This window comes from Balaenoptera borealis (assembly GCF_965194805.1).
Source record: "Balaenoptera borealis genome assembly, chromosome: 13".
NCBI classification, from domain to species: Eukaryota; Metazoa; Chordata; class Mammalia; order Artiodactyla; family Balaenopteridae; genus Balaenoptera; species Balaenoptera borealis.
The window spans coordinates 44,575,401-44,593,084 of record NC_138870.1 but is presented as its reverse complement, the minus strand read 5'-3'; the positions used below and the strand labels follow the sequence as shown (position 1 = coordinate 44,593,084).

The 17,684-nt window shown below is 52.8% G+C and overlaps 1 protein-coding gene and 1 long non-coding RNA gene across 2 annotated transcripts; both read left to right on the top strand.

The window, feature by feature from the left end:
* Positions 1–553: 553 nt before the first annotated feature.
* On the top strand, positions 554–10,177 carry LOC309609303. The gene is made up of 4 exons (XR_014233367.1): positions 554–872; positions 5,187–5,272; positions 9,235–9,367; positions 9,824–10,177. It is a non-coding gene; the product is annotated as an uncharacterized lncRNA (long non-coding RNA).
* A 140-nt stretch (positions 10,178–10,317) lies between these two features.
* Positions 10,318–17,314, top strand: LOC309609285 (keratin, type II cytoskeletal 5). Its single transcript, XM_082350537.1, has 9 exons — positions 10,318–11,009; positions 11,596–11,810; positions 12,575–12,635; positions 12,746–12,841; positions 14,267–14,431; positions 14,797–14,922; positions 15,158–15,378; positions 16,155–16,189; positions 16,662–17,314. The coding sequence occupies exons 1-9, from the start codon at positions 10,455–10,457 to the stop codon at positions 16,964–16,966; spliced, it is 1,779 nt and encodes a 592-aa protein (XP_082206663.1). The 5' UTR covers positions 10,318–10,454; the 3' UTR covers positions 16,967–17,314.
* The last annotated feature ends 370 nt before the right edge of the window (positions 17,315–17,684 follow it).

The window sequence follows — 17,684 nt, the reverse complement described above, 5'->3', positions numbered from 1 at the left end:
TATGAGATAGACCTATCGGGCACACCCTGGTTCTCCTCCAGGACTAGACCTAATTCTATCACAAAGGTGCTCTCTGTCCTCGCCAACCAGGAAGGCTGTGAGGTTTTGGGCAGATGGACAGAGTCCATGCCATTTGAAGAAAGCCCTCTGGGGACTGTCTGGGGAAAAGGTGGGGCTAGTGTCCACAGCCTCCCTCTCAAGGAGCTGGAACACTGGGAAATGTCAGCATCTGTCCATCAGGCCAACGTCCTCAGGACGACAGTGATCATGGTGTCATCTTCTGGGGCAGACACATTTTTTACCAGCTGGCAGAGACTCTTTCCCTACGAACTGCCACCTTCCCTTTCTTGGCCTCACCAGCATGAAGACCAGGAGCTGGCAGGTGATGGGGGGAGAACCCAAGGTAGACAAAGGCAGCAACGGGCAAAGTTAACTGGCCAGGAAGTGAGCCACTGAGCTGCCGAGGGACCAATCCTCTTAAAAAGACAGGACAGAGCCTGGCAAGGCGGGGTGATCTCCACCAAGCAGCCTGTGCTCACTCCAAGAGGCCAGGTCCCAGGGTGGAGCAGGTAGGTATGGCTTGACGGCTCGCTCTCATCAGGTAGGAAGCAAAGACTGGGCCTGTTCCAGCCCGAGTTCTCCCTGCCCTCAGCCAGCGGGTGAGCTCCTACGCCTGTCAGTCCACACCAGGCACTGCCCCTGCTGAGCCCCGGGCAAGGGGATGTGGACATGTCGGAGGGAAGGTCAGTACTGAGGAAGGTGGGCTTAGGGACCCAACCCATACTGAACTCCAAGCTGAGAGCAGTGGACAAAATGCATACAGATCCTGGGGCAGAAAAACATGCATCCAAGCAGAGGACCCCCAGCAGATGGTGAGTGTGGCCTATTCGCCGTTGTCCCGTAGACCTAGTCCAGCTCCTGGTGGTACAGCTTGTGGGATGGGTGAGTAAATGAGGTGACAGGTGAGCCTGGGCAGTGGGCAGATTTTGGAGGAGACTGTGAGGAGCAGAATTCAGGGAGATGGAGGGGCAGGCAGGGCTGCGTGGAGAAGGCAAGGAAGACATCTTGAAGTCGGGGGAGGGTAACCCGGATGTGGAGGATGCAGGCTGGATTTCCTTGGTCAAAGCAGAATCTGGAGAGCACGGTGTCTTTATTTTCTGTTGCTACTGTAACAAATTACCAAAACCACAAATTTATTATCTCATAGTTCTAGAGATCAGAGTCTGAAATGAGTGTCACTGGGCTAAAATCAGGGTGTCGGCAGGGCTACATGTCTTCTGGAGGCTCTAGAGGAGAATCTGTTTCCTTGCCTTTTCCACCTTCCAGAGGCCACCCACATTCCTTGGCTCACAGCCCCTCTCCGCCCTTCTTCAGAGTTGGCAATGGTAGTCAAGTTCTCACTTGACATCACTCTGACCTCCTCCCTCTCCTGCCTCCTTCCTCCACATTTAAGGGCCTTTGGGATTACATTGGACCCACCTAGATAATCTAGGAGAGTGTCCCAATTTTAAGGTCAGCTGACTAACAACCTTAATTCCTTCTGCACCTTAATTTCCCTTTTCCATGTAGAATACCATACTCACAGGTTCTGGGGATTAGGGCGTGGACACCTTTGGGTGCCACTGTCCTGCCTACCATAGATGGTAGGAGGGATGGTGAGGTAGGGGGACCCAGAGGAATGTGGAGGTGAGTTTAAGGCCAGTAAGAAGCTATTTTATGTTCTTGAGCAAAAGAGGACCGCGCTTCACAGAGAGACTGGGGCTAACCGACATTCACAGGGTTATCATGAGATCATTTTCCAGTCTCAGAACAATGGATCCATGTTCTGTCTGAGGGCTTGCAGACCGTAACGTGTTACTGTTCTCTGCTGAGGGCAGTGTGCCAACCTGCAGGAGGCCATAGCTGGTGCCAGAGTGAGGGGGCCCAGCCCTTGGGGATGCCCAGGTCAGCTGGAGGCTGTCCAAGAGGCTGGATAGGTCATGACATTCTGGCTGTGAGGCCTGGAGAGGTGCTGAGTGTCTCCCCAGCTCTGAATGGTGAGGCTGCCCCTTCCGGGGGGGGCCTGGAGGGTGAGGAGACCAATGGGTGGGACAAGTCTTTCGGGCAGACTCTGGAACCGGTTGGGACTCCTGGGCTGCTGAGGAGGGAAGCGGGGCATGGTGGGGGCAGGGGGAGGGTCAACGTGAAAGGAGCTTTTGTTCACTCCTTGGCTCATACCCTGCCTGGGAAGCGATGGATCAGTGGCGAACACTCAGGCCTGTGGATTCAGACAGTTGGGAAGTTCCATCTTGCTGGGGCATTGTGGTGTTGATGGCCCTAATGGTGCCTCCAGAATTTTCTTACGGGTCGGGCTTGGAGTTGAGGAGCTGTGATCTAGTTAGAGAGAGACAATTGTATGGCAGGCTTGGTCTCAGAGCTAGTCTGCCCGGGAGCACACTTTTTTCATTTAGGTGGTATGTTTATTTGAAGAGACTTTGGTGTACGGGCTGCTGATGGAGGTCAGGGGCGTGCTGGGCTCCTCAAGGTCCCCTGGGCACCACCACTCGTGTGCTGGTTAAGAACATGGGCTCTAGGACCAGCCAGACCTGGGGTCAACTCGCAGGTGTGACACTTATTAGCTGTGTGACCTTAGATAAGACACATTTCCTTTCTGAGGTTCAGAAAATCGGGATAATGATGCTTTATTGCCTATCGGTGACACGAGTAGCAAATACGACAATGTATGTTAAGTCTTAGCTCAGTGTCAGGCACAGAGCAAGCCTCCAATGGTCATTCATTTCAAAGAGGGGCTAGAAGAAATCAGGCCCAGTGTCACCCAAAGAAGTGAGGCCACCTATCTGAATGAAATGGGGTTCATTTCTTTTCCGAGTGGGGCAGCCTCACGCAAGGAGTTGGCGTAATCCCTGTGAGGCCACTGGCTAGCTCGGCCCATCCCAAAGGATTACAAATGGCAAAGGAACATCAGGCTGGGTCATCCCATTTCATCCTCTCCTGTTCGTGGCCTCTGCTCATTCAGAGCAAAGTTGTGTGGGGCCCGGTTCTGGGAGTCTTGGCCATAGGGACCTTGGAGGCTGGGAGAGACGAGACATAGAAGAAAAAGCTAAAGGTGGAACCAAGGCACCAGTCCACACATGAGGTTGTTAGACATGTCTGGACCTTTGGAAGAGACTACCCCAAAGGCACCTGAACCTTTGCTTTGTGTCTGGTGCTAGGGAAGCGGGCAGAGGAGCAGCAGTAGGCCGAGCTTCACTGCCAGGAACATTGTATCGAGTGACCCCAATTCACTGGAACCTTGCCCCAGGGCCCCAGCTGCTTCACCACAGGTTCTGATAGTTCAGAGAGGGGAAGGGTCTCTCCAGGAATCCATTCCCCTATCTCCACCCAAGGCTAGAGCTTCTTCTCCCTGAGGGTTGCTGGAAGACGCTGAGAACACTGACTGCCGAGTGGCATCTAAGGCCCTATGTGTTTGCTGCCCTCACAGGTTGGCTGGAGACCAGAGCTGCAGCTAAAGGCCTCCTCTTCAGGGTCAAGTCAGGGTCACGGGCCAACAACTTGAGTATCCACAATGGTGAAGACAAGGGTTCTTGGAGCCACACTTATCTGGATTCCTATCTAGGCTCTGCCACTGACCATCTACTTAACCTCTCTCTGAGCCTCAGTTTTCTCATCTGTAAAATAGGGATAATGAATAATAGGCCCATCTCCTGGGGTTGTAAGGATTAAATGAATTGATACCTCCAGAGCCATGCCTGGCACACAGTCAGTGCTCTATAAGTGTGGCTGTTGTTATGGCCTTTTATCATGCCACAGAGCACATCCTGGGCACTGACCCAACTCATATATTGAGCTGCTTTGGGATCATGGAAAGTTCAGAGTTTCAGAGAGGCACCCCATCTAGCAATCATCAAACATGTCTCCCCCATTTGGAAGAGACTGTCTGAGAAAACATCTGGGTCTTTGCTTCATGTTTGTGGGAAGTCAGGACAGAGAGAGAGAGATAGAGAGACACAGAGACACAGAGACGGAGCCAGCACTCAGCTGGCTGTTCCTCCTAGCATGAAAGCAGGGGAGCAGGTAGGCCCTGGGGTGTGGGTGCGGATGGATGCCCCTGGCTGGGGAGCAGAGTTGAGGCTGAACAGCCATGGGAACCCAAGGATGGGTGAGTGGAATGGGGAGCCCTTGGAACTGTTTCAGAGGATACGATTTGACTAGAGTCAGCAGAGAGCACTGCGGGGCTCTGAACCCTGGCAAACGGAGTGAGGTGTGAATTCTCACTCGGTGGGAGTAGGAGGTGGGGAGAGGGGCAGGGCAGAAAGTGGTTTCCATCAACCACTCCTCTTCCTATCTTTGGTCAGCACCACAGCCTCTGGGACCTAGAGGCCTGGCACAGGCAAGGGCCCTGGGGAAGGGCCCTGGTGTTGACTTTGGCTGAGGCTGGTCTCGCCCTGAGGCTGGTCTCGCCCGGGAAAGACCGGGTCAGCGTCAGAAGCTGTCAGGGCTCTGGATGGAGGTGAGGTGGGAAGCAGTAAATTTGCATCACCCATAAGTGGCCTCATACACGCAGGCCTCCTTCCACACTGGCCTGGGGGGGTGGTTCTCCGAAGGGGGCCGAGACACGCAGCCTCGAGTGAGACATGCGTGGGCTCTTGCTGGGGTGCAGGCGAGGCAGTGCAGGGCAACGGCAGCACGTGGGACGGGCCCTGGCTTGGTCCTGGCTCTGACAGCAGCTCACTGGGGGATTTGGGGTTAGGTCTTCCCTCTCTGAACTCAGCTTCCTCCTCTGGGAATGGGTTTCTGGTGGACACCTGGGCATGGACGGGCAGGGGGAGAGTAAGGGTAGGAATCAGAGTCAGAAGATTCACATAAGCAAGTATGACCAAGACTTGCCTGGAATGGCCTGTGGGAGCTGAGTTTTCCTGAAACCAAGTCAGGCAGGATTCCCTAAGCCCGCCTTGGCATGGCCACCCCCTGCCACCAGGAGAGTGGTGTGGGCAAACCATCCTGGGCCTGGCAGGACCCAGGCCTGTCCTCAGACCCTGCATCTCCCCCCGGGCCTGTCTTGTTCATGGCTGTACCCCGACTGCGGCCCAGTGCATGGCACCCCACAACTGCTCAAAACACACGTGCTGGATGAAGAAGTGATCAGATGATTGGTACACGTGTTCCCGTGCTCTTTCTTTTCTCAGGTGCCTTTGAAGCTGTGTCTCTCTTGGAAAAGCTAACCTGGCTCCACGAGCCCTGGACAGTGCCTGGTGGTCCCCGTGGACAGTGGGTGAGGCCAGCGGTCTGTGTACCTGGGGGATGTGCAGGAGCCGAGAGCACGTGCAAAGGGTGTAGCTGGGCTGGGAAGGCGACCATTTGCCTCTGGGGCTGTCCAAACTCCAGGTGTGTTTCAGAAACCAGCCCTGGGAGGGATAACATCTCCAGCCTCTGCACTGTTGTCTCTTTCTTTCCTTCCCTATCGTATCATCACTGTCTACACTGAATCATGCCCCAGTGATTGGACCTCGCCACCTGGGAGATGGAAACAAGCCTCGGTCCCCGCGCCTTGCCCTACCTCCTCAGGATGAGGAAGTGGTACACCAGACACATACTCCAGGAGGGCAGCTCCCGTCTCTACCTTCATCTTCTCATCTCTGGATGAGAAGTCACTAGTATGCTGGGGGTAGAGAAAGGAGCAGGAAGGAAAAAACAAAACGAAACCATGGGGGAGGTTAGGGATGTAAAAAAGTTTCCCGGCATGCCTCTGACCCTGTAAGGATAGAAGCCTGGTATAAATGAATCATGTCCCTGCCTCTCCATTGTAGAGAAAGTCTGCGAATTTCTGGAGTACCAGGCCTGCCCACACCCACGTGGGAAAAAAGGAAAGGCCAAGAAAATGGTAAAAGCCTTTCTTTGCAATTTTAGATTCACAGATGCGGAGTTTGTAGGACAGGGTCTGGTATATGATAAGTCCTATATGAGTGTTTATTAAAAGAAAAATAAAACCACCCTCCATGAGAAAGCAAAGCACAGAGGTTTTTGCTGCATGTCCCTTTTTTTAGTCCCTCTGACTAATTAAAGTATTTGTTGATATCCAGTCCATAGTTTCAATCAACCGAGGGAGACTTTCAAAGACTTTGCTATGCCTTTGGCAAAATACCCTTCCGATGAGGGAAGAACACTCCCCAGACTTGCAGGGACCTGTTGGAGGGAGGCTGAGAGGTCTGCTCTGTGGTTCTCGCCCCACCAGTGCCAATCGCCAGCTCAGTCTGAGGGGTGGGGGCCAAGGCTGCTCCCCACAGCCCCCTACATGTTGGCCTCACCCTTCCAGCCAACCCCAGCCAGCTTGAAATTACCATTCCAGCTCCCACGGCCTCCTCCAATGAGCCCAGACCCCTTTCCTGCTGCGTCTCCCAGCACCAGTGGGGGAAGCTGCGTTGAAAGCTGGGCTTTGTGTCTGGGATCCCAGCAATTCAAGGGCTGGATGAGGACCAAGACATGGCCTGGGAGCGGGGGCGGGGGGGACTGGCTTTTGTACCTCTGCTGGGACCCACAGTTTGTGTGAAGCCCTTGCACAAAAGAAGTCAACTCCAAAGGCCCCCTTGTCACCATGACCCAAATAATGGCAGCAGGGCACCCCTCCAAAGCCACTCCAAAGCCAAGAAAGAGTGGTTCCTTTACTTGTGGACATGTGCATTTCTACCCAGGCCTCTTCTCAGACGTGAGAGTCCTAGAGAGGCAGGGTGGTACTTGCATCGACAAGTACCTCTGCCAGATGTGGCCACATGAAGGAGGGGTGGTGGATCCTGCTCTCCCGTCCGCAAAGGGGCCCGACTCCTCTCTGCCCCTGCAGTTCCGAGAATCCAGAATCTGAGATCAAAGCTGGGACCCAGAGTTCCCTCTGGCTTTGGGTGGAGGCAGGAGAATTCTTCCCTCAATTCCTCCCTGAGGCTAGGGCTTTGTGAGGAGTTTCGAGGGCTGGCTCTGGGCTCCGTCCGTCCTTCCCCATTCTGCTGGATCTGGCTCCGTGCTCCCAGATGAGGAAGCCAACCATCATCCAATGAATAGGTGACTCATGCCTCAACTATTGCTCCCCACTGTCTGTGCTGAACAAGCATGGGATAGAAGGTCTGCAAAGACAAGGACACTGCAGCTCTCTTTCTCTCCTGGAGCAGGACGTGGCTGCTTGGGCTGAGGGCTGGGGGAGAGGAATGAAGGGAAGTCCAAGGGATGAAGAGTCATGAACTGTGTCCTCAGAGGGTGCCCAGGCTAAAGGGGACAAGAGATCTGCTCTCTGGATGGGAAGCCAGGGACAGCAGCAGGTAGACAGGACCCTGGGACTTGGCATGGGGTTGGGGAGGGCCTCCCACAAAGACCTAGGGAAGGGAGATGACCTTATTCTGTCAGTTCAATTCGAAACTGTTTGCTGAGCCCCATCAGTGTGCGCGGCTGGGCTGAGGGTGCGGCAAGGCGAGCCAGGCGTGCTCCCTAACCTGGGGGAGTCTGCTGTCTGGGGAAACCTAGAGGGCATGTGCCAAACCATCTCCCGTTAAATATGTCCATTCCATCGTCTTCTATGAAAGGCACACAGAGAGCGCTGGGGGATCCGTGGAGGGAGCTCTAGGCTGGGATCACAGGATTTGCCTAATCCTTGTCCCACGGTCACCTGGACCAATCCTACTCCCTGCCTGGTCTGTGAGGTGCGTCCCTGTGGACAAATGCTGCCCATGCTCTAGGTTCGCACACCTTATGAGGGAGGACAAGGCAGTTGCTCCTGTCCCCCTCTGACACGGAGACCAGCAGGGACAGCCACTGCAGCTCCTTCAGTCCTACACTCGCCTCTTGCTGATGAGGAAAATGATGCCCGGAGAAGCTAATTAACATGTCCTGCCAAGCCTTGGTAACTCTCTCTGTGAGAATGCCTGGTAGAAAAGCTCGGCAAGCTCTGTGTAATCTCTCTCTTCCTGCCACGGTGAAATTCCAGGCTGGGGTGGGACTCTCTCACACTGTAGTGGTGCTGGGGCCTGGTTCCCCAGGGGAGCGTCGCCACTATTTGTAGCCATCCGGGTCTGGCATTGTGGGAGGGGCTGCCCTGCCTGCTTGGGGGGCAGTTCCCACAGAGAGAGAGGCTTTTCCCCCAATGAGGCATCCAAACAGTCCCAGCCACAGTGACTTGTCCCTGGCATCTGAATCTGAGCTTGACACACTCCAGCCATTCTCAGGCTGGCCAGAATGCCTTCCTGTTACACGGAGTCCTGCTTCTTCCTGGGAGGAGGAGGAATGGGGAGAAGCACATGTTCTGGTGTCTTCGGAGGGTGGGGCTTCCCAAGGGCAGTGGAGACTAGACCCAGGATATGTGTGTGTTGGGGGGGGGTGGGCAGCGGGGGGACATACCCTGACGGTGACCTTCCAGTGGAGAGAGAGGACTCGTGCTAGGGGTCCCCAGATCTGTTCTGTCAGGGGCTGAGAGTCTATCCATATGAGACAGGGCCCCCAAGACACTCACATCTGTTCCCTGAGAGGCAAGAAAGTGTGAAATTGACAAGCTCAGTAAATTGCATCTTTGAGTATCTCAGGAATCCTTCAGGGAGGGAGGCAACCAAACCTCATTGACCAAGACCTGTAAGGCCAGCTCTGGCCATTGACCTGTCTGTCTGGATTTACCTATCCACTGCTTTCTCATCACAGCCTCTGATGAGCAATCACCTCTTGGCTGATCCCCAGTGGCTCCGAGTCATTTTTCCACAGCCAGGGCTGCCTTGTGGCCAGCTGCAGGCCCTGACTAGAGATTCCTAAGCCACGGCTGGGTCCTCACTCCTTTACCCTTGAGAATGTACCTCCTTAGCCTTGAGGCTTCAAACTTACCCTCACCCTACCTCTTCCTCCAGCCCCAGCCCAGGGGTGCCCCCCGGCCCGGCCCACAGCTCTTAATGGCCGAGGCACTGCCTGAGAGTCCTGCTTCTCTTCTGGGGAGGAAGAGATGTGAGCCCACTCAGGTCTGCAGCCAAAAAGATGGGGTATGATCTAAGACAGACACTTGTAAAACCCAACCAGACCCCTTGTCCTCCATCCGGTACCACAGCCCATCCGGACAAGCTTTGCAGAGGGGTCTTCCTGAGAGGCGGGACATGGGGGCTTTCTAAAACAACTTCAGCAGATTGTTAGGCCAGCTGTCTGGTCGCCCAAACCTGCCCCTTCTAGTCTCTCTGGCAGGACGATCTGTAGATTTAGAATTCCTTTTCCACTCTCCAGGCCCTGAAGGAGGGTTCGGGCTGGAGCTCAGAGAAAGCCCAGCAATTCCCGCTGCTTGGAACAGGGCGGTTCACTGGTGTAACAGGCCGGCCAACTCTCAACATGTTCCTAATGAGACTAGAAGCTCCTGCAGGTATGTGTTTGTGGCGGCCTTCAGCCTGTATCAACAGACATGATGACTCATTTCTTCCCTAGTGGAATCACTGAGGGCTTGCTGGAACACACCTGGGGTGCTGGGGAGACAGCAGAACAGCTCCCCCTGAAGAGGGACTTGACTGCCAGGTGTAGTCTCAGGACCTCGGGGGCAGGGGACTATTGATTGCATGGGACACCTGGGTTTACTTAGCCCCCATAGGGTCCCGGCCAAGCCAAAGAGCAAGGGAAAAGTTCAGTGACACAGAAAAGGCTGAATTAGGAGGCGTTGTGGAGGGATGGGTCTGCCCGTGCAGAGAACAAAGTGGGATGGACCGGAGGCTGGGGGTCTCCCACATACTCTGTTTCTGGAGCTTGGGGCTTGGGGAGTCTTTCTGGCCCGAACCTTGCAGGAGAATCTGCCCAGTGGGCTCTGGGATAACTGTACCTCTTCCAGGAAAGGAAATTTTGCAGTAGCGGACCGAAGTCTATTTTCGCCTCTGGCACAGAGCTGAGATATCAGGCCACACTCGGCTTTCCAAGGGCTGAAATCCCTGAAACAACCTGTCATTAGGGGAGTAAGCAAAGCAGACCACTGCCCGTGGGGGACTCGCTCTGCCCCCAAGCCTCCTGTTCACGGACAGTGTACACCATGCTGGGATGCTTGACAACATCCCTGGTTCTGGAAGGATCCTTCAGGACATTGGCCAAATGCCCCCTTGCTTCTTTGGGCTACTCACAGCCCTGGGCTCCCACGGTGAAGAGAGGTTTGCTGCCAAGACATCTGGGCTGCAAGGCAAGTTTATCCCTACCTGAGCAGAGCCTGCCAGGAAGAAAGTGGTTGCACCCCACACCGCTGTGCAGGTGTGCCGGTGAGCTCACAGCTGCCCCTCAGGCATGCCCAGCCCACTTAATCATTCACAGCTCGACAACTCTCCCGCCCAACCCAGGTCTAGAGGATAAAAGGATGGCTTGCCGCTCCTGGCTAACAGAGCCACGTCCTGCGTCCTGTCCTGCTCTGTTCTTTCTCTCCAGCACCTCGTGACCGCTAGTGCCCACTACTCTCGCTCCACCGGGAACAAGCCATCATGTCTCGCCAGTCGAGCGTGTCCTTCCGGAGCAGGGGCGGCCGTAGCTTCAGCACCGCCTCTGCCATCACCCCGTCTGTCTCCCACACCAGTTTCACCTCTGTGTCCCGGTCCGGGGGTGGAGGTGGCGGCTTTGGCAGGGTCGGCCCTGGGGGTGCTTACGGCGCGGGTGGCTATGGCAGCCGGAGCCTCTACAACCTGGGGGGCTCCAAGAGGATCTCCATCGGCAGTAGCGGCGGTGGCTTCAGGAACCGAGTTTGTGCCACCGGTGCTGGAGGCAGCTATGGCTTTGGAGGTGGAACCGGGAGTGGATTTGGTTTTGGCGGTGGAGCTGGTGGTGGCTTTGGGTTCGGTGGTGGATCTGGCTTTGGAGGTGGCTATGGGGGCCCTGGCATGGCCGTCTGTCCCCCTGGAGGCATCCAAGAGGTCACCATCAACCAGAGTCTCCTGACTCCCCTCAACCTGCAAATCGACCCCACCATCCAGCGAGTCAGGACTGAGGAGCGGGAGCAGATCAAGACCCTCAACAACAGGTTCGCCTCCTTCATCGACAAGGTGAGACATGATTCTTTGTGAAAAACCGCTATGAGTGTGGAATAAGTGTCAAAGAAAGTGGAAAGAGGGGCAATTTCCTGACTTTGTGCAAATATCTTCATAGTTTGCAGTTATGTTTTTCTCTTTGTTTCTGTGTCCTGGATTTGTGGCCTGCTTTCTTAATTAGACTGGCAGCTTGGAAGAGAAGGTCTTAATTCTTCCCCTTCAGAGATAACCTCACAAGGGATCCTTGCTTACTGTTGGGCAGAGAGGTATATTCTGTACTCCAGGTAACAGGGCTGATTGCACAGAAAGGTGGCTGAGTTCATTGGGCAGCAGCCTGAGTGCTTTTGCAGCCACCCCTGCACCGGGCCACTCTCTGCCCAGCCGTGCCCACTGCTATCTGTGCCCTGGAGAAGTGTCCTGTCTCCCCTAGAAGAGTGAGTTTAAACGCTTCACTCTGGACCTGCCCTCTGGGGCCCAGGTCCAAGCACTGCCCATCATGGGAAGGTTTAGGGGGACAGAATGAGATGGGAGGAAAACTGGGAAATTGATCACTGAAACATGAAATCCAAGTTTGTCCATCTTCGAACTCTGTCCCCTCCAGGTGCGGTTCCTGGAACAGCAGAACAAGGTCCTGGACACCAAGTGGACCCTGCTGCAGGAGCAGGGCACCAGGACCGTGAAGCAGAACCTGGAGCCTCTGTTTGAGCAGTACATCAACAATCTCAGGAGACAGCTGGATGGTATCCTGGGGGAGAGAGGTCGCCTGGACTCAGAGCTGAGGAACATGCAGGACTTGGTGGAGGACTTCAAGAACAAGTGAGTTGCGGTGGAGTGGAGACAGGGGCGGGTCTTGGCATCAGATGTACTTTATAACCAGACTACTGCTTATGCCTTTCCCAAGGGGTGAAATCATATACCTTCCATGGACGCCTAAAGTACTGGAAAAAAATCCAGGTCGGTGTTTAGAAAGTTCTAGCTGCAAGCTCAGTCTCTCTGCGAGGCACTTAGCCTCCAGCCAGAGTAACAAACTCAGCACCCTTGGTACCACTTGGTGGAAAAAGCAGTCATGTAATCCTTGCTTTATGGGGCTTTTCTCCCCAATATACTCAAAGCACACAGCATTGGCTTTTTGATGGATTCCCCCCAAAGCAGGAACTGATGATGTAACCTAGTTTGGTGGCTCAAAGTATTTCTTTAGTCCTTATGAACCAGCAGCTGGGTTGCTAATTCTTTGGTTTTTTTCAAAGGCTATGAAAGCTGAAAAAAAAAAAAAAGCATTACAGAAATTGACTAGATGTGGAGTTGGGGAGAAACAGCACAGCTTTTCTATAGGAATGTTCTTGAAGCAACTGAATTATAGCAATGAAAGAATAGTTATCTGCTAGACAATTGTAGAGAAAACAGTACCCTAATGGGTAAGGACCTTGCCCAAAGGCTCACCCTCCCAGTGTCCCTCCCTCTCTGCCTATATGATGTGAGAAGCCCCTTTTGGTGGGAAAGCAGGCTCACAGTTGACTTTATGCAGTACAGACCCCAGACCTCATCCTTTGATAAGCACATCTCATCCTTTTTACCACCAGGTATGAAGATGAAATCAACAAGCGTACCACCGCCGAGAATGAATTTGTGATGCTGAAGAAGGTATGTGGGTAGCAGAGAACCTGTTGCCTGTGGCTATGCTCACTTAAGGTGTTGTTCATTTAAGTCAGGGTGGAAATGGGGTGCGGTGCCAACCATCCCTGTTTCTCTAGGATGTGGACGCCGCCTACATGAACAAGGTGGAGCTAGAGGCCAAGGTCGATGCACTGATGGACGAGATCAACTTCTTGAAGATGTTCTTTGAGGCGGTAAGAAACGCCCCCTATTTGGGACCCAGAGAGATGGCCACGGGGACACCACCAGGGATTAGGGTCTCCAGGGTTAAGTGACTTTCAGTGGTTCCTAAGCTATGGGCACATTTTTGTCTTTCCTACCCCTTTAGTACTATTCACATTACTTAATAAAGCCAATTCTTTTTTTTTTTTTAAGTCAAATTTGAAGCAAAAGACCGCTTCAGTAATCATTTTGCAGAGCGAGATTTAGAATGAGTTATTAGAGCCCCAGGTATACCTTTCCCAGCCACCTCCCCTTTCTGGAGTATCATCCCGTCTTTGTTTACTCCCAGCATGGCAGACCACACAACTAGATTCTTTTTTTTTCTTTCCTTTTTTTTAAACATCTTTATTGGAGTATAATTGCTTTACATTGTTGAGTTACTTGCTGCTGTATAACAAAGTGAATCAGCTATACGTACACATATATTCCCATATCCCATCCCTCTTGCAGTCTCCCTCCCACCCTCACTCTCCCTCCCCTCTAGGTGGTCACAAAGCACCGAGCTGGTCTCCCTGTGCTATGTGGCTGCTTCCCACTAGCTAGCTATTTTACATTTGGTAGTGTATATATGTCCATGCCACTCTCTCACTTCGTCCCAGCTTACCCTTCCCCACCCCCGTGTCCTCAAGTCCATTCTCTACATCTGCGTCTTTATTCCTGTCCTGTCCCTAGGTTCTTCAGAACGTTTTTTTTTTTTTTTTTTTTAGATTCCATACATATGTGTTAGCATACAGTATTTGTTTTTCTCTTTCTGACTTACTTCACTCTGTATGACAGACGCTAGGTCCATCCACCTCACTACAAATAACTCAATTTTGTTTAAAATAAGTTATGACCTAAGAAGATTCAAGTCTGAGAGGTTACACGGTAGGGGTTTCTTGATGTTCAGAGTTGTTAAATTAAAAAAAAATAGATTAGTAGTGATTTGGATTATTTATTTATTTATTTATTTATTAAATTTTAAAAATTTATTTATTTATTTATTTATGGCTGTGTTGGGTCCCCGTTTCTGTTCGAGGGCTTTCTCCAGCTGTGGCGGGGGGGGCCACTCTTCATCACGGTGCGCGGGCCTCTCACCGCCGCGGCCTCTCTTGTTGTGGAGCACAGGCTCCAGACACGCAGGCTCAGTAGTTGTGGCTCACAGGGCCAGCTGCTCCGCGGCATGTGGGATCCTCCCAGACCAGGGGTCGAACCCGCGTCCCCCGCATTGGCAGGCAGACTCTCAACCACTGTGCCACCAGGGAAGCCCTGGATTATTTATTAACTGACCTAAGTTTTTTACATAGGTGGTTATTCTTATTTTTCTCAAGTCGACATAGCACAATGAGTAGAAGATTTGAATGGACCTGCTATTAAATAACACGGACTCCCATGACTGACTTGAAATCTCCCCGCAGGAGCTGTCCCAGATACAGACGCACATCTCAGACACGTCCGTGGTCCTGTCCATGGACAACAACCGCTGCCTGGACCTGGACAGCATCATCGCCGAGGTCAAGGCCCAGTACGAGGAGATCGCCAACCGCAGCCGCACGGAAGCCGAGTCCTGGTACCAGACCAAGGTGGGTGCTGTGGCGAATGTGCGAGTGTGTCCTGAGCGAGGGACGGACATGTCTAGGATTCCAGGCCATGACCAAATGCTAAGGATGTGGCTCCTGAGACTGGCTGAGGCCTACCGGGAGGAGTTATGGGAACAGTCATGCATGCATCTGCCACATAAATTCAGGAACATTAGAGAACATCTCACTGAGTTTCACACCAGTGTCTCTAGAAAAGCAAAGGCAAAAAGAGCAGATTATTGAAGACCAGCCCCGGGCCCCCAGTAACTACACCACTTGCCACCTCTTGGTAGCTCCCGCCTGTGAACCTGGGAAAGTGTTTCCATCCTCATATAAATGGACTCTTTCCTCTTTTCTGGTGGCATCAGTACGAGGAGCTGCAGCAGACTGCGGGCCGGCACGGCGACGATCTCCGCAACACCAAGCATGAGATCTCCGAGATGAACAGGATGATCCAGAGGCTGAGATCCGATATCGACAACGTCAAGAAGCAGGTAGGGAAGGGGCCTCCACTTTGAAAGGGAGACCTATTTTGTTTTGTTTTACGTTTTCTAAGTATACACACACGTACACATACACAGAGCTGGAGCAAGTACCAGCATTTCAATATTCCACCATCCACAATGACCAGGACAAATGTGCTGGCTTCTCTCTGGAATCTCAGAAAGAGACACTGCAGGCCCAGCTCAGCCTCTAAAGGGTCCCCACCCTTCCTTCCTTCCCCTCTAGTGCGCCAACCTGCAGAACGCCATCGCCGATGCTGAGCAGCGTGGGGAGCTGGCCCTCAAGGACGCCAGGAACAAGCTGACCGAGCTGGAGGACGCCCTGCAGAAGGCCAAGCAGGACATGGCGCGGCTACTGAAGGACTACCAGGAGCTCATGAACACCAAGCTGTCTCTGGACGTGGAGATCGCCACCTACAGGAAGCTGCTGGAAGGCGAGGAGTGCAGGTGGGTGACACGGCCAACATCACGAGCCCACGATGGCCTCACATTTGATAAAGTGGAGCTTCTTCTTCACTGCAGGGTGTCAAACAGACACACAGGTGGCCACTATCTTGTGCATGATGATTATCCATCATTAATCTGATGATCCAATCCAATCCAATCTGACACCTGGGCATACAGCTGACCTACACAATGTGACCTCAACTCACTTTCTGACCCTATTCCCACCACCAGTATTCTTGAATGCTGCCTCTCCTTCAAACAACCAAGCAACCCAGCAAATGTCTTCCCCATTCTTCAGGTGCTTCTTCCTTCAGGAAGCCTTTCATGATTACTCCAGCTGAGTTAAACTCACCTGCCTTTGGATTCTCAAACTACTGGGTTTTCTTCAGTCTTCTGACACTGCCCACCGCCTACGTCCTGTCTGAAGTATTTCTGTCCAGGCCAAGTCTTCTCACAGGACGTAAGCTCCTACAAGGCGAAAACTGCTTCCTACGTATTCACAGTTCCCACAGCCTCTCCCTCACTTTTTCCATATAATGGGTAGAGGACAATGTGAATTATAAGATTCCTTTGATAACCTGTTTCTAGATCAAGACCTCTTCCTTGGGAAGTCCCTCCAGAGAACTGTCTCTTTCTCTAATTTAAGCAGTTTTTCAGGCATGCAGTCTCCTTGCTCAGAAAACAAGTTCTAAACATGACTATGGGAGTTATCCATACAGACTAATGCTGTCTTTGGGGGGAGTTTTTAACTCTTATTTCAATTTTTCCCCTTTCAGACTGAGTGGAGAAGGAGTTGGACCAGTCAACATCTGTAAGTAACTTTGAACAGACATTCACAATGATGACAATATGGGGTACTTGGTGTCAACTCAGAATCCTGCTATTTCTAGATACCAGACACTCCCATCCCCAAAATGGTTATTTAATACACTTAGTGAGAAGCAGGTGGTGGAGGGGAAAGAACGCAGGTTGAGACAGGAAGCAACAGGGCTCATTTCTTATCTCCTAAAGAGCAGGCCGTGTATCTTACCTATCTTGGACCCTGTTCCCCTGCCTTGCCCTGACCCCCATCCCCTGATGACTTAGCACTGTCCCTTGCCTACTGTGTTCACCAGCTTTCTGTTAGGGATCTTCACTAAATGACTTAGCTTTTCTGGGCCTCATCTGCTGCTCTGTAAAAGGGGCCAAGTACAGTGCCGACACCAGCAGGATCAAATAAATTAGATGCCTAGGCTCTAATCTGGCAGACTGGTCTCACCAGGTTCTCCCTCCTTTCTCCACAGCTTTTGTCACGAACACCGTCTCCTCTGCCTACGGCAGTGGCGGCAGCTTTGGCGGCGGCTTTGGCAGCGGCCTCGGCAGTGGTCTTGGCGGTGGTCTTGGCAGCGGCCTTGGTGGAGGCGGCGGCAGCAGCTTCTACTCCAGCAGCAGCGGGGGCGTCGGCCTAGGCGGTGGGCTCGGTATGGGGGGCTCCGGCTTCAGTGCGAGCAGTGGCCGAAGCCTGGGCTTTGGCAGTGGCGGGGGCAGCAGCTCCAACGTCAAGTTTGTCTCCACCACCTCGTCCTCCCGGAAGAGCTTCAAGAGCTAAGAGCCTGCGGCAGGTCACTGTCTCTCAAGTGCAGAAGCCGGCCGTGGCAACAGCCTCTTCTTGGTGGTGGCCCAAGCCAAGTTTTCTCTTTTTCTGGAGTCTAGTCGACCAAGTCTATCGCAGACCCACATTCTTTGGTTCCTGAAAGGCCCAACCCCCAGTCTCTAGCCTGCTGTGTCCTGATTCTATGCTCTGCTTGCAATTAGCCTTTGGGTCTCTACAGCCTGGTCCTTGGTGACAGAAGAATCCAATGTTTTCCAGTATTGAAACCATCAAAACAGAGTCCCTACCCCAATCCCATCTGGTCTATCTCCAGAGTGTGTTCAATAAAATGCTTTTATAATATAAGCTGTTGGGAAGAATTGTTTTTTTCAAGATCTACAACCAACCTAGAGAACCCCTGTGGGTCCATCTGTCCAGGTGTGATTTGATCCTTGCATGATTCACAGGGAGACAGAATGGCCTTGGAGGGAAAGTGGTCCTCGTGGGTGGTCCAGAGACTCCAGGAGGCATGAGAAGTGGATGCCGAATCCTCTAGAGTGAAGGAGTCTCTGGAGGGCACGAAGGGGAGGGTTCCTTGTTTCGACAGATTACAGAGCTGTTTGTTGGAGGGGGGCCCCAATGAAGGTGGGCCAACTTGCAAGTAACGACATAATGCGCTTAAGTCAAATTTGTAAATAAGGACTATGTTGCCTTGAAACCCCACAAAGGCCTAAAA